The sequence below is a fragment of the Gambusia affinis genome, linkage group LG23, assembly GCF_019740435.1.
Source record: "Gambusia affinis linkage group LG23, SWU_Gaff_1.0, whole genome shotgun sequence".
Lineage (NCBI taxonomy): Eukaryota > Metazoa > Chordata > Actinopteri > Cyprinodontiformes > Poeciliidae > Gambusia > Gambusia affinis.
Window position 1 is genome coordinate 2,576,063 of NC_057890.1, and position 15,416 is coordinate 2,591,478.

At 36.3% G+C, this 15,416-nt stretch overlaps 1 protein-coding gene across 1 annotated transcript; it reads right to left on the bottom strand.

The window, feature by feature from the left end:
* Window positions 1-4,504: 4,504 nt before the first annotated feature.
* LOC122826795 (plexin-C1-like) lies at window positions 4,505-7,323 on the bottom strand. The gene is made up of 7 exons (XM_044109132.1): window positions 7,198-7,323; window positions 6,966-7,119; window positions 5,691-5,778; window positions 5,327-5,402; window positions 5,105-5,146; window positions 4,852-4,985; window positions 4,505-4,688 (listed from the first exon to the last, which is right to left on the bottom strand). The coding sequence occupies exons 1-7, from the start codon at window positions 7,321-7,323 to the stop codon at window positions 4,505-4,507; spliced, it is 804 nt and encodes a 267-aa protein (XP_043965067.1).
* Between the last annotated feature and the right edge of the window lie 8,093 nt (window positions 7,324-15,416).

Sequence of the window (15,416 nt, forward strand, 5' to 3'; positions counted from 1 at the left end):
TCTGTCTTGCTTATCGCCCAACCTTAATCTGTACTCATTTCCACCAGCAGGTGGCAGCTGTGCACCGAGCCTCCTCTAGTCTAGTGACGTGGCGCCACACAGGTTTGAATTTTTCAGACATTAAAAAAAAAAAAGAAGAAGCAAACACTCATGTGCAGTATATTTTTATCCAGCGCTACATCTTCTGTTTGATTTGTGTGTTAGTTGTTTTTTTAAAATCTTTATTACCCCACCTAATATTAACTTTCAGCTGGGCTGCTGAATGTGCTGATAGGCATCGACAGCAATATTGGTCAACCTCTTGTACAAACGCGTCACAAAAAAAGATGAAGATACGACTTACAGAAAGCACAGCAAAACATTTCCCATATACACAGTGCCTATAAAAAGTGTTCACCGCCTTTTATTGATTTTAATAACCAAACATCGATAAAATAAAAAATAAAATAAAAAAACTAAATTGTTAAAGTGAAAACTGATTTTGACAAATAAAAAATGTCAGATGAAATAAGCGATTGCATAAATATCCAACTCCTTTCAGCCAGTGTTCAGCTGTAGCTATTTGGCTTTTTGTCGCCTCGATTTTTTATTTTTTTTTATTTTACCTTCGTCCTTTACAAACCTCCCAGGGTCTATATTCTTCTTCTTCTTCATGGTCTCTCAGGTTGTGAGGTCGTCTGATCCCGGCACATCGTCACAGAGATCATATTCCTCCCATTCTTTGAGCTGAACTCAAAAGGATGTTCACAGCCTTACAGATTTTTTTTTCTATCCATCCCCTAACTGATACACTCACTCCTCTCAGCTGATCCCCATGCCACTCGTTGGGAGACGACTCTCACCACTTGGCTGGATTAGGTCACTTGCTTTGAAGGAGGTGAATATTTATGCAATCACTCATTTCTGCCACAGATTTTGAAATATGTTACATACATATCCAAATATCAAGAAGCAAGCATAAGACAAAGAGTAAATATGTATTTTTTTAAAGGATCTAAGATGCATGTAAACCTTTTTAGTTTTGTAATATTTGTCAGTCTATACATAAAATCAACAGGATTATCATTTATGCCCTTGATCACATTTCAGATTTCGTTGTTACTTGCAATAAGCTAGAAAAGAATTAGTATAATACAACATTCAGTCTCTGATCAACATGATTTGACAGTGATAGTAGAATCACAGAACAGAATGACTGAACCTCTCAGTTCTTTTGATTAAACTGAACAAACACACAGCAGCAAGCTGCCAAGCCTCAGCATCTGGAGATAAACGCCGTCTTTTACTCTGGCAGATTATTTAGTTACATTAACCTGCTGCAGTTTTCTCCATTATTCTAAACAATAACTCTTTTCTACCATAATGGTAGTCACTCAGATGCTGTTAGCTTTTAATATGGCAAAGAGTTTGCAAGAAATGAAAACATGGAAAAGGCTTTCCACTTACAAATTACTACTGTTCAGCATAAAGGTAATTATTGCAAGAAGCTGTATCATATCTAACATCACTGAATCCAACATTTAACAAATGACGTATTTCCTGGAACTCTGAGGAGGAAAAGGACGCCGATGATCAGGGCTTGTTCTTCATAGCAAGGCACTGACAGATAATCACCAGCACTAAACAGTGGACAGATTTAAAAGAAAAAAAATTATCACTATTTAAATCAATTTGACATGTGAATATCTATCTATCTATCTATCTATCTATCTATCTATCTATCTATCTATCTATCTATCTATCTATCTATCTATCTATCTATCTATCTATCTATCTATCTATCTATCTATCTATCTATCTATCTATCTATCTATCTATCTATCTATCTATCTATCTATCTATCTATCTATCTATCTATCTATCTATCTATCTATCTATCTATCTATCTATCTATCTATCTATCTATCTATCTATCTATCTATCTATCTATCTATCTATCTATCTATCTATCTATGTTGGTTGAATATGCACAAGTTCCACATCACACACACTCTTGAAATTTACCTGCAGTACCACAGGGAACCAGCAGAAGGCGCAGCATCAGAAGGTACTGATCAAACAGAGGTGGATTTCCCACCTGTACTGTCATTTGTCCATATTTAATCTGTAAGAAAAAATGACGACACTATATTAATTTGTATTTTTTTAACAAAAGGTTGCATTTGTTCTCTATGACTTCAGGTCAGCGTGAAGACTAAACATTAGATTTAATGACTTAAGCTAAATTACAAGCAGCACTGCTGTACACTAGCACTGTTTAATGTATCACCACACAAATGTTCAGAATGTACACTGCAGATTAAAAATATTACCATTAACTGAGAAAATTTGACATGAGTTGTGTTTTGAATTTGGCAGATGAAATAGTTTGCCCCAGTATGCGTTTTATTTTTGCCCTTCATGATGCAGGGGTATTGCTTGCCGTCCCTAAAGCCCCATACTGATAACTCTTCTGTTGTCATCTCCAGGTCCCAGTCGAGACACTGAAGAAAACGGAAACAAATTACAACGGAAATGTTCATCACATGTAGATACTAAAAGTAAAACAGAATCACCTGGATCATAACTTGGACGTTGTTTCCTGTCCTCCTTGATACAAATGTGGGAAACTGTGGGTCTGGATAGTAGCTTATATCATTGCAATACAATGTTTCATTGGCTACGTTCAAATGCACTCCGTAGCCCCGCCAGGCAGTTTTTCCTTCAGGTGTTTCATAGGTGAGATTCTGTAGAGAATTTGAAAACATTCACAGTTATTACATTTACCACCAGAGGACAAGAAGGTGAATGTGTTGGTGACTGAAGTGACTATTACAAAATAACCTAATGTGATAAAATCTTAACAACATAAGCCAATAAAAACTGAATACGATGTCAGAGATCATGGGAACTATTTGTCAGCCAAGTTCTGCATGTCTTCTTTGGTGCAAAGTTTTTCTATTACCGATAGAATTACAGATTTTCTTTTTAGTATGGATGACTGATTACCAATAATTTAGACATTTCTGCATTAAAAAAGTTTTTTTTTGGTCTGTTATGATAGTCTAATGTTAAATATCATGTGTTAAAACCTGTTAAATGTCAGCCTGTGGGGCATTAACCTACATAATGTGTTCACCAAGTGAACTGACTTACTGAAATACATGAACGTTTCATTAATATTCTAATCTACTGAATATGACTAGTTGAGGACTAGTGCCAGAGTGAAGCTGGCTCAGAGAGAAGCTCTCACCCAGTTTTAGCTACTGCTGCCATCGAGGCAAGTAGGAGGAAAATTACACAGGAGAAAATACATAACATCTGAAATATCTTGAAATAATTCTTGAAATATCTTTCCTGAAAAGCCCAACATGCAAATGTGTCTGCACAAAAATGGCTGACATGCATTTCACTTGACTTAAGTCAGCTTTAATTTAGTTTGAATCAAATACAACGTGGTGCGTATTTTGAATTAAAGAGTTTATGTCCCAACTCAATTAGAACTGATAAGAGTATTGATGAGGAATCTAATCGATAACGGAATTGACAGTGATAAATTCTTGTCAATTCCTATCTCTAGCTAGCACTTAGCATTCGTCAACAACTCGGTGACAGAAGTAAGAACATTGCGCAACAGAAATATCTGTTCAGTTGAAACACATGGTGCTAAATAGTTAAAGATAATTTCACGAAGCTTCGAGGCATATAATTTGCCTCAAGGAATTTCAATAATTGAGCCACTCAAGTCCTACAGGCCTCGTATATAAACGGTTAGAAAAAATGTCTGTGATAGGCAGAAAGGCAGTTACCAAAATGAATGGAAATCAATACAAAGTCCTAATAAGTCCTAAAATGCAAACCTATATGTGTGTGTCCATCAACCCACCTCAAAGGTTTTGTTCTCAGGAACTGCTTCTTGCTTGTGGTGATACATGTATGAGTTATAACGGTGTACGACCATTTCCACAAAATCCAAATAAGATCCAAAAAGTGTGATCTTCCTCTTCCCACTGTATGATGATGGAAACAGTGAGAGAAGAAAATCATTACAGTCGTCTAGACCTGTAAGAATGATCCACGTGTGAAATGATTTTGTCTTCATCAGGCCTATGTTTAATAGGAAATATAATAAAACATAAGCTGCTGAGAAGTTCCACTGTAAGTATTTTGTGAACATTAGAAACAAACCAACTGTGGCATCATTTTAGATGAATGATTGGTTTTAAGTCTTTTTAGGATCCATTAACTATCCACTCTCCTCTACAGTTTAATCATTAATCCTCACTGGTGCTGATTGTGTGATCAATACTGATACATTACTTAAAGTGACTCTTTATAGGAAACCTTAAAATCATTCGTCACCATATTTGCATTAAATGAGTCAACACATGCTAACTAGTTTAGAGTTTCAACTCGAGTTGTGCTGCTGCTTAAATAGTGATCTCTCCCATAATCTGTGTAATATATCAAGCTATTTTAATACCCATTATAAAATGTGGATATTTCTGCAATCACATATCTTCTGTTACCTTCTCCAGGAAACGGAAGATTCCAGTCTAGTACAAGATGGCGCTGACTGATAGGTTATATCAGCCTCGCCATGGCAACTCCCATCAGACAGGACAGCACACACTTTGGCTTCAGCTTCATTGGCTCTTCTGGGAATGTGGAACGTCAGACTCTCACCATTGTTGTTCCAAACTGGAGATCTAATCAGTCAGACGTGTTGGAACAGAGGAAAAAGAATCTAATTTTAGATCTCATTATAGCATAAGAATGAAAATCAGACTCACAAATCTCAAAGGCTGAGCCCAACATTTTTAAACATTTTCACTTTCATAAATTGGTAGGTTAGCATAAAGAATGACTTACTCCTGTGGGGAACAGTCCATTTCTGCGTGGACCTTGACGGCAATCACACCTGTGAGGTTGTGACCTCTCAAAGTAGCGTTATTTCTGCCGTAGTAAGACACACGTCTGGGAAAGACGGAGATGTTCCCCGGCCGCTGTCAGAAAACACAAAATAAACCGCCTCAGTGTTTTCATTTCTCTGGTGGTATTCTGAACTTGCTTTAGGGTGAGAGTCAGAAGAACTGTGTGGAAAGTTATAAACATTTAGACTCACCACAAGGTTTCCCTGAGAGGTGGACCTTCGGCAAACACTCTCCTGCAAACCAAAGAACAGGAACAAATTCAACAGGTACAAATGTCTGCTTCCATTTTCTCACCTGCTTCTTTTCGCCAGTCAGTATATAACTGTTTCAGGAAAATGTTGGTTTAAAACTGAATGCATCACAGGTAAACCTGTTGACTTTTCTTTAAAAACCATCAGAAAATGTTTGATTACATTCCGCACTCCTTCACTGTCCCAGGTACAGCGGTTCTCCCTCCAGCCACATCCGGCCCTGATGCACTGCTGACACCTGCAGAGAAAACAACATGGCGCTGAACATAGTTGTAGTAATATATCGGTGCACATCGACAGTAATAATTATTCCAGGTACAAACGGTACAAAAACACACAAAACATGTCAATGTCTTTTTTTCTCGTCTTAACTACGTTTTCACATTCGCCCAGGTTTATTTAGGACACTTTCCTTCCCTAAATAAATAACCACATTTATCATCTGAAAACTTTTGTGGTTAAGATTTATTTTTGGCTGATTAAAATATCTTGAAATTTTAAATCTGTAAAGTGTAAATGAACTTACGAGAGTGAACGGTCAGAACAGTCGAATAGCTTTAGCTGCTTTGTCAGTGTTGTTCGGCCGAATGCAATATATACAGTAACATCAAGTTCTGCAAATGGAAAAAAAATTACAGCAGTTATTTTGACAAAATACTGTACAGTAGGAAACATTTTAATACAGCAGTGTGCACATATAGACAGGAGGAGGCTATTTAACTAGTTAAACATTAAATACATGAATGAGACCAAACAAGCTGGGAAACGTTACAATTCATCCGCTACTGAAATTGTATTTAATAAAGTTCTGTTCAATTAAAGTGAGGCAAGTAGATGAAGTATTTTATTTTTATGTGTTGTAGTCAAAGTATAAAGTATTTTTATATGTAAATAATTGGCTACATGCAGAAGTATAGATGAGATTCTGTGCATTTGGTTGCAGTGTGGAGCAACATGGATGTTTGTACTGACACACAGGAAGACTGCACTACTTTATTTAGTCTTGGAACTAAATACACTATTTAGCTCTCATCAAAAAAATTTGTTCATTTTAGTGAGAGAATAAACACTCAACAAGTAAAAACAAACAAGTAATCTTTGTACTATTGAGATTATATAACTCTGGGTAAAGTAGATTTAGTCACTGGTTACCCAGGTAACTAGTTCAGTGTTTCTGACCAGGTAAATTTATCAGACTAGCCTGCTTTGATACAACATAAGTTTATATCAACACCATAGGAAATGAAGCATAGAGTTTCTTGGCAGAATTTCACTGAATATAAAGCTGTCTTCTTTTTTTAAAGGTACAATGAAAAATAATTTCATTTTTTTTTTGCATCCTTACATTGATGACAGCAAGATGAATAGGAACCAAGCTGATAAATAGTTCTTATTGAGCATTATAATAGATAAGTGAACCCTGAGGGATTTCAACAGAGTTGTATTTTAGTCCAGCCTCATGCATACTGTATCAACAGATAACAGTTCCTACTGAATCTTGATTTAGGATTTTTATAATTTGCACCCTGGTTAAATTACATCTGACTGAACAGGTTATCATGTTCTGTCAGAAAGATGTCTTTTACACAAGGTTGTAATAATTGGGCTCATTATGACTTTACTTTCTGCTATTCCTGCTTTTTAAATATACTGTAATCACGATTAATGTAAATTTTAGTTTTTATTACTGTGGTTTTCATTGGTAATATTTAATGATAAGCCAGATGATAAATAATTCAAGCCTAAGAGTTTTGCAATGATGTAGGGCCAATGACAAATCTATTTACCAAACGTTACTGACCTTTAGCATTAAGATCGTCAGACAGAATGCAGGTGCATTGTGGGTTGTGAGGTTGTGGCAGACAATTCCAGCGAAGGTCTGAAGATATCTCACAGGTAAATTCAGACTGACTCTTCTGAGCCACAGTCAGGTGAACTTTGACGACTATTTTGACCTGAGAAAGGAGCGAATAGAAGAAATCAATAACCTGTAGTTCCAAATGAATAAAGTCATCGGTCTGTTATTGATCCACCTCTCCTGTGGCGTCCTTCTCAGCTCTGTAGGAAATCACTTCCTGTTGGTATTCATCAGGGATGGACACCCAGTCGTCTTTACAGTCATCTTGACTAAATGTGCAGCTGAAAAGAAATCCAAACATGTTGTCACGACTTTCAGAATTTTCTGAAGGATTTAGCCGCACCTGAAGTTTCTCTGACCTTTTCTCAGAGACACACCAGACACAGAATGGATCCGTACGACAGTCCTCCACACTAGTGTATTCTCCGCAGTTCAACACTGTTACACGCTCAATCTGGAAGAAAACCCAAAGATAACATGCAGACCAGTAAAGTCAATATGAAATACTAAAAAACAAAAATAGGTTACCTGTTTTTCAAACTGCAGATATATGTGTTTATGATCCACTGGGTCCAGAAGGATTTTTGACAAAACCTTCTCATTACCACTGGCCCTGTAGTGCTCCTTTGGGCATGCTGGGCGACTGTTCTTGTCCACAGGAAGCTGACAACAGCAGAACAGATATTTACCATTTTTGTATTTGTTTTTTTATGTGAAACCATTTGACATGCCTGCATTGTACAGTAATTTTAATTTTCCTGAGGGAAACTCAAATCCTCACAAAGATGAGATATAATATCTGTTCCTGAAACATAACCACTGACCTTAATGAGCTGCCCGTTGCTTGTTCCAATGAAGAAAACCGTCCAGCTGCCCTGCTTCACCGCCAACACAGAGTTCATGTATTTCTTCTTGAACAGAACAACCTTTGGTTCTAGGGACTTTGGTTCTGACTAAGAAATAGACACATTATCACATCTGATGACTATTGATGATCTGATAAATATTTTACAAATCAGCGAATCTTGAGAAATGGTACAAAATGGGTTTAAATTTTCCCAATTCTTAAAAAAGATATTTCTGAAGCTTATGTATACAAATATGACAAATAATGTTTTAGAAATATAAAGATACTGCTCCCAGTTGCAACATTTTTATGAAAATTTAATTTTTAATGGACCTGACCCAGAACGCTGTCAACACCATCTGACAAAAATAAATCAAAATTTTTTTTTTAATGACCCTGTTAGTGATATTTTTTCTCAGTTTTACAGACAAATGCTTCTCAAGAAACAAAAGAAATATTATTTAAAACAAAAAACAACATAAAGTCCATCTGACAGAGTTGACAGTGCGTGACAGAGTTGACACAGAACTGAAGGCGGTGACAAACTAAACGAAATACTTGATACATGTGAAGAAATGCCATTTATGTAAAATACATTAAAATGAATTAGCTGCACATTTAAGTGAGATTTGTCAACACTCTCACTGAAAGAGTCACACTGTCAGTTAAAAAGTCTGATGGAGTTGACAAAATGCCAAACTACTTCTATTTATATGATGTTGTTCTGAAGGAGGTCATGTTGTAGCTCATCAGGTCCATGAAATCTTTAGTTTACTAAAATTAAGCATTTAGTTCACAGAATTTCATCAAAGTTTTGTAAATGGTCAGTTATGGTGTTGACACATTATAGTTGTGACGAGCAACTTAGGAATAAAACTGGGGGAAAAAAATAAAATAAAGAATAACATAAGCTCACTAGAGCTGCCTAGCCCTGTTAGCAAAGGAAGAGAAAGGGAGACGTCATGGGGTCCTCAGAAGTTCTGATGCCCCCCAATAATGCCTGCTTTTTTTTTTACATTGTGTTTATGTCTGACGGTGTTGACAAAAACCTGGGACAAATTTCAATTGAGTTGGAAAATATATACAAATGATTTTAATTACATTTTTTGATACTTTTATAATTATTTATTTGAATACTTATACTTAATTGTCATAATACATTATCTTAGTATTCCTTTAACTGTTTTAAACTATTATAATATATTGAGTTTTGCTCCAGGATAAGGGATTTTAAAGACAATCATTCCATCTACTACAATGTTTAAAATAAAAAAATATTCAGCAAACACCAGGAAAGCAAAACCATTGTGCTCACATGGCCCAGGATAGTTTAGTCAGATATTTGAAAAAATTATATTTTGTGTATATTTTATTCAAATGTTGTGCTTTATCCATAGGACCTATTTTGTCCCTCTTCTAAAGAATCACAGAAATGTAAAGTTTTACTTAAAGACTTTATTAATTGGGCTAAATGTAAGTTGAGTAAATATGTTTATTTGGTTTTTGTTTATATTGGACAGAAAGGCAAATTCAAATATGTAACTCCTACTTGAACACACAGGTCATAAACTAATAAACAACAATGAAGATGGTTTTATTTAACTTATTTTAAGTTAAAGCCACTGACATGATGTGAATGGCTACATGCAAATACTATTCTGAGGAAAGAGAACATAAGTTAATATTATACACATTAGTCATTACACTAAAACAGTGTTAGATGAAGTTATAATAGTAACTACAGCAGTGAGTTAAGTTACTATCAACCACCTGAGTGACACTCATCCCACTTCATTCTACATCACTCCTCTACCTACCAGGATTCATACTCCCACCCTGTATTCTCTGTTTTGCTTTTATGAAATGATCAGAGATCCAGCGCTACACTTTTCTGCCGACAGCCTCCTCTGTGGACTACACTGTCCATGAAGGACAGTTTCCATCCAGGAGTTACTAGTCATTTTCGAGACTTATTATAAAAGTAGTTATTTAGTGAAAAACCATACAAATGTACATAATTCCTCACTCCATCAGATAAATATTCCTCAAAAGTATTTATGTCTCCTACAGATACAAAACCAGACGGTGGAAGCAAAATATCAACATTGCTGTCCAAGTTCATTTTCTTATACAACTTGGTAATAAACTTCTGACCAATCACAATTATTCACCCTGGCTGGTGTCGAGTTCAGCAGGCAGATGCCTCTCTGTGAACAAAGTGACACAGTTTTCATCACTGCAGTATGTCAGTGAGAACGAATTTTGGCACTTTGAATGAAGTATGTGAGAGTCTTTCTGCCTTCATTTAGTATTTTACAACCTGTCCTTTATAGACAACTGAGACTGAATAGAATAGAAATATTCTTTGGTGGCTGCGTTTCCATTACAAATGGGCACAAATCTTTGTCGACATTCTTCTAATGTCGAAAACACAAAATTGCAGTGGTTCCACGACGAAATTAAATTAGAATTTTGTAATTTTAATTCCAAATGAAAACTGCTTTATGCTGGCTTGTATAAATTTGTATAAACTTACTAAATTCTAAAACTTATGTGATTTTTTTGTTGCTTAATAACTATTTAACTATGACAAAAAATTTAATTGGAATAAATATGTAATACTGCACAACCTATACAGCAACTTACTGGGTTCACTGGCTTGTCCACCGATGCATAAAAGTCAGGATCTGTGTTTGCCTTCCTGCTGAGATCAGGACTGACATCAAACAGCAGCAGCTCAGTGTTACTTTCTCCTCCGTCCACACTGAACACTCCACTCCACAGGACCTGCTGTCCACCTGGGATGACCGAGGAGGCCAGCAGTCTGCTGCCTTCACCTCCAGAGGAACTGAGAGTCGCTCCACGAAGAGACTTCAGAGTCTCAGTTTTATTGGTTTCAGCCTGAAGCCAGATCAGACGGACTTTGTTGGTTTTACCTCCTGATGCCACGTTGGAGAACAGAAACACTGTTGAGTTGATCTGGAATCCGTCCACAAACTCTACATCAGCTTCAGTTTGGATCCCAGGTTTACCACCTGATCCACCAGACCAGGAAAATATATCTCCAGGCTGGTTTTGATCTGAGTTGTGAAGGTTGATTGTCTTTAAATCATCACTACACTCTGTTTTGTGTCTAGGGTTCTTTATCGCTGTCAGAATGTAAGTCTCAGTCTGACCTGAATCCTCCTTCACATCCACCAGAAAGCTGACGGACCCACTGCTGCTCCTCTGAGGTCCCACCTGGATGGATTTACTATGAACAGGTTTATTGATGTTCTTCTGGTCCCGAATCTCACAGTAGCAGTTTCGTTTTTCATTCACACCACAGCTGATCAATCTGTTGTTCTTATCAAATAAGAGCATGTTAATGCTAAAATTTGCGGGAAGCTGAGTCGTCTCAGGTCTCTGGCTGGGGGTCACATTCAGGTTGACCCACCGATAAAGTGTCTTTACTGTAGCGACATAAAGATTGTTGTTAGCCACGACCACCTGTTGAATATCCTCTTTAACTGTGAACTTTTGTACCTTCAGACTCCAAGCAGGTTCTCCACAGATCAAGTAAAGCAGACAGAGCAGCAGAATCATCTTGTTCTAAAGGAAGTGGCTCTGAGATAAGGACAGACTGCAGGTCGGTTTGATTTTTGTGTCTCTGCAGAAATGTGGGTAAAAGTGCTGCGTCTGTGTTAGAAGCGAGAGGGAGGGAGCTCAACTTCACGTCATCTTCTCTTGTTATATTTCAACCAAAGTCCTGTTCAGAGAATATCGAAGGCAAATTCATCCAAAAACCTTGTTGGTCGACCTTTTTAATAGATGCATTTTTATGTGCTCACTTTGTTTCTGCTCCTTGTGATTTAACTGAACAGGTTTTTATTGAACTGTAAAGTGAAAAATGTAAGTTTTTGTATTAAAAGTAATTTAAAATCTGGAGCAGCAACAATTTTATTTGTCCTGGACATTAATGTCGCTTGACAAATGCAATGTCTATTACTGGCTTTCACAGTTTACTGTGTGATGGGTTTATGATGTTTGCATGTTTTCATGAAGTAAAGCTCTTTAAACTGCCTTGTTGCTCAAATGTGCTATGTGAATAAAGTTGATTATTTCAAGACAAAATAAACTGATAAAGATGACTGTATTCTTAAACATAGCATAAAAATAATTAATTATATCAATCCAAGTCTAGAACTCTACGGAACACGCATCATTTGAATCTTTTAAGCATTGTTTTTCTTCTTCTTCTTCTTAATCTTGTCTCTGCAATAAAATTGTGATAAATGGTGCAGTAGCTCTGAGGTTAAACAAGATGCATACTCAAGATCCGTCAGATACACAAGAAGCTCGTTATCACCATCCATCATGGCAATGATGGAAGCCTGACTGAGAGATGATCTGCCAGACTACGTCTCTGTAAACAGGAACCATAACGGCACAGATTCCTCTAGAAGTAATGTTTATAGAAGAAAACACAAGAATAACGTGGCGCATGGAGTTACAAAAATGCTTTCTTAACTTTTCTGTTTCATCAAGAAGTCTCTGAGAAACTCTGTAAACCAACATTCACACCAACTGCTGTGGTGACTGCAGACATTTTCCATAGCTCTCTGAAATGTAAGTGGTTTGAACCACAATCTAGATGTTTAGTCAAAAACTACAAAACACACATTTTTTTTATGACTACAGTCCTTGAGAAAGTTATACAATTTTATCAATATTGGTACCATTTAGTCAACATGCTTAACACTTTTCTTTTTAACAATTGTAAGGTAAAGTTTTAGAAAGACACCATTAGTATGGGGTTCCATTTGTGTCAAAGATAAGTTGACGTAATATGTGTAGATGTTGTTGCTCTATGTTGTTGCTATGTGTCTTTGGTTGACGCATATGGTCTCAAAGCTTTATTTATATGTAGATGTTGCATATATGTGGGGTTTCATTTGTGTCAAAAAGAAGTAGAGGTTATATGTGTAGATGTCGTTGGTCTATGTTGTTGCTATGTTGCATATGTAGATGTTGCAACATAGATATACACAGCATCTACATATGCATCATCTACATATGCTTCATACATATGTTAGCTCCCACTTGATAATTCCACCTAATTTTTGAGATTATTAGTATATTCCATAAAGCTCATGCTATTACAAGTTTGAACACTAATTACATTCAGTTCTGGCAGTGATATTTTAAACAATGCAGAATGTGCATCTGTGTGCAGAGAACTTGCAACTCTGCATTATGTTCCCACTGATATCAATGTGTATACCAGCTGTGTTGTCAACTTGATGCATGAAGTGATTATCATTAGATGATGACGTTAATCTACAGATTTTCACCACCCAGGATACTGGAAACCCATAGACTTCTTCTAATAGACACCAGAGCATTAAAGAACACCAATAATTGGCTTCCCATCCCAGAACTGCCTCCAGGTTTTTCTTTCTATTGCAAATGTTCTTTGCTGCCTATATCAGCGATGATAAGCCAATAAAGGCAATGAATGGATGGATAGCAGCTGAAGAACCAGTAGATTTGTAACAAATTAGATTCCAGTCACCCCAGTGAGAGCATGATGAGGCCATCATGCCCACATAGGCACTCAGCAGCCACATGTGATAGATAAGCTGTAACTGCTGCTACTGCTCGACTCACCACATCACAAACAGGAGCCAGAATTTGGTGAGCTCTCATGTTCCATCACACGCGATGAAGAGTACACCATGAACTACAGAACAGCTCTCACATCCAGGCTGGTTTTTAATGTACCTGCACAGTTTTAGTTCTTTGGAAAGGAAGCCAAAGATTTCTGAGGAAGCGGATGATATAAAACTGCAGCCATCAAGTTGATAAATTTGTCATTGCTCTCAGTTGAAATAACAGACAAAACAAATCACTAAGTATGTATAAATAACTTGGAATCACTTCAGATCTGAGAACTATTTCCTCATCAGCAGATTTAATGACCTTAAAGTGATCAGTTTAACAGGCGAGTCATATACCAGCAAGGACTGAGCACACATCCCTGAGGGTTTCCTTTGTTAGCTTAAAAGAACATCCTGTTTTATTTTGAGCACTAATTTCCTGTCTCATTTCTCAGCTACCACCTGTAATCAGCCTCTGCCACATCCTAATGCAGAGTTAATGCATAAATCTGTATCAGTGTGAACATCGTTCTATGAACATATTACGCATTAAGAGAGAGCAGCATGAAAATGGGAAAACAAAAACTGACATTGTTAAAGCAAACATCCAACAGTAGCAATGTAGTGATGTAACAAAAATGTTCTTTAAGTTTATGAGCTGATGGTTTGAATCTACTTTTAGATGTTTATGTATTCTGTATCGAGAGAGAAACCTTCATCATCTCTGTCTCTGGCATGAAGTCAGACTCAACGTCTCTGTTTTTAGGCCAGCTTGGATTACCAACATGATTTATGCATGTTAAATGTTGGTGTAGGAAGAATTATTATTACCAGAAAATCTTTGCAAAAATTAAAAGGAGTTAAAATGCAAAGGTATTCAAAAAGGAAACAGGCTTGTTGGTGTCAAAATGACAGACCTTCATCAGTGATGCAATTTAATTTTTTTCCTGCCTCCTCCAATGAGAGGCGAGCGATTTCACACCAGAAACATCAACAGTAACCAGACCACAACTTCAACACACACAAAGATTTATTCAAAATCGAGAAGATTGTGAAATGAACAGCAATACATTTGGTTTAGCCTGGAATAGAAGGAAGAAAATTGGGTTTTATTTGTCAAAGCTATATTTTCATTCGTACACTATTGTCACAATTCAAAACTAAATATTTAGTTAGTAAGCTATAAATGTAGGTTCTAAGTTACATTTTTAGCTTGGAAATTAAATATGAGGTTTTGAACTAAATATTTATCTACAAACTTTGCATGTACAAACATAGAAAGAGTGTTTTTGCATATGTTTGTAAATTACACATTTAGTTATGAGCTAAATATTTATTGTGACAGTAAATATTAAGTTTGTGAACTAAATGTTAAGATTGGTAAATGAACATTTCATTTGGAACTGTGACATAAATATTTATAGAAATGAACTCACTCCTCTTTTTTTCTTATGATCAAATTATTCTCCTGATTAAATAAAAAGATTTTTGACTGTGTAACTTTTCAAACAGCTCTCCGTACCGATGCTCAGGCTCTTTTGGTGCTTGTCGACAACCAGAACTGAAAAACAAAAATGTATGAATGGAAAAAAAAAACAAACAAAGCAAAGTAACAATTTCTGTCTCACTCACAGACAAATGTAGGAAAATATTATTTATACTGATGTGAAAGAATTCTGATACCTACCAGCAGTCTTTGTGTTTATTTCCTGTGTTTAGATTAATTATCAACTGTGGCACTAATAAAATCTCCTACATGTTCATCAAACCCTCGCTCTCTGATGTCTCTCTCTCTGCCCAGTTGCCATTTGGCTCCTCCTCCTCAAAAACTAAAAAGGCAGATAAAATATGCCGGTAGTAAGAATATTCAGATCATCCCCACAGATTGCTATGGTGATATTTATCCAA

Bases quoted from the DNA above. Each gene is read 5' to 3' on its own strand.
- LOC122826795 (XM_044109132.1), bottom strand. From the start codon at position 7,323: ATGTTTGGATTTCTTTTCAGCTGCACATTTAGTCAAGATGACTGTAAA. The intron at 7,120-7,197 runs GTGGATCAATAA...CTCCTTTCTCAG, and splicing joins AGAAGGACGCCACAGGAGAG to GTCAAAATAGTCGTCAAAGT. The intron at 5,147-5,326 runs GTAATCAAACAT...TTTGGTTTGCAG, and splicing joins ACAGTGAAGGAGTGCGGAAT to GAGAGTGTTTGCCGAAGGTC.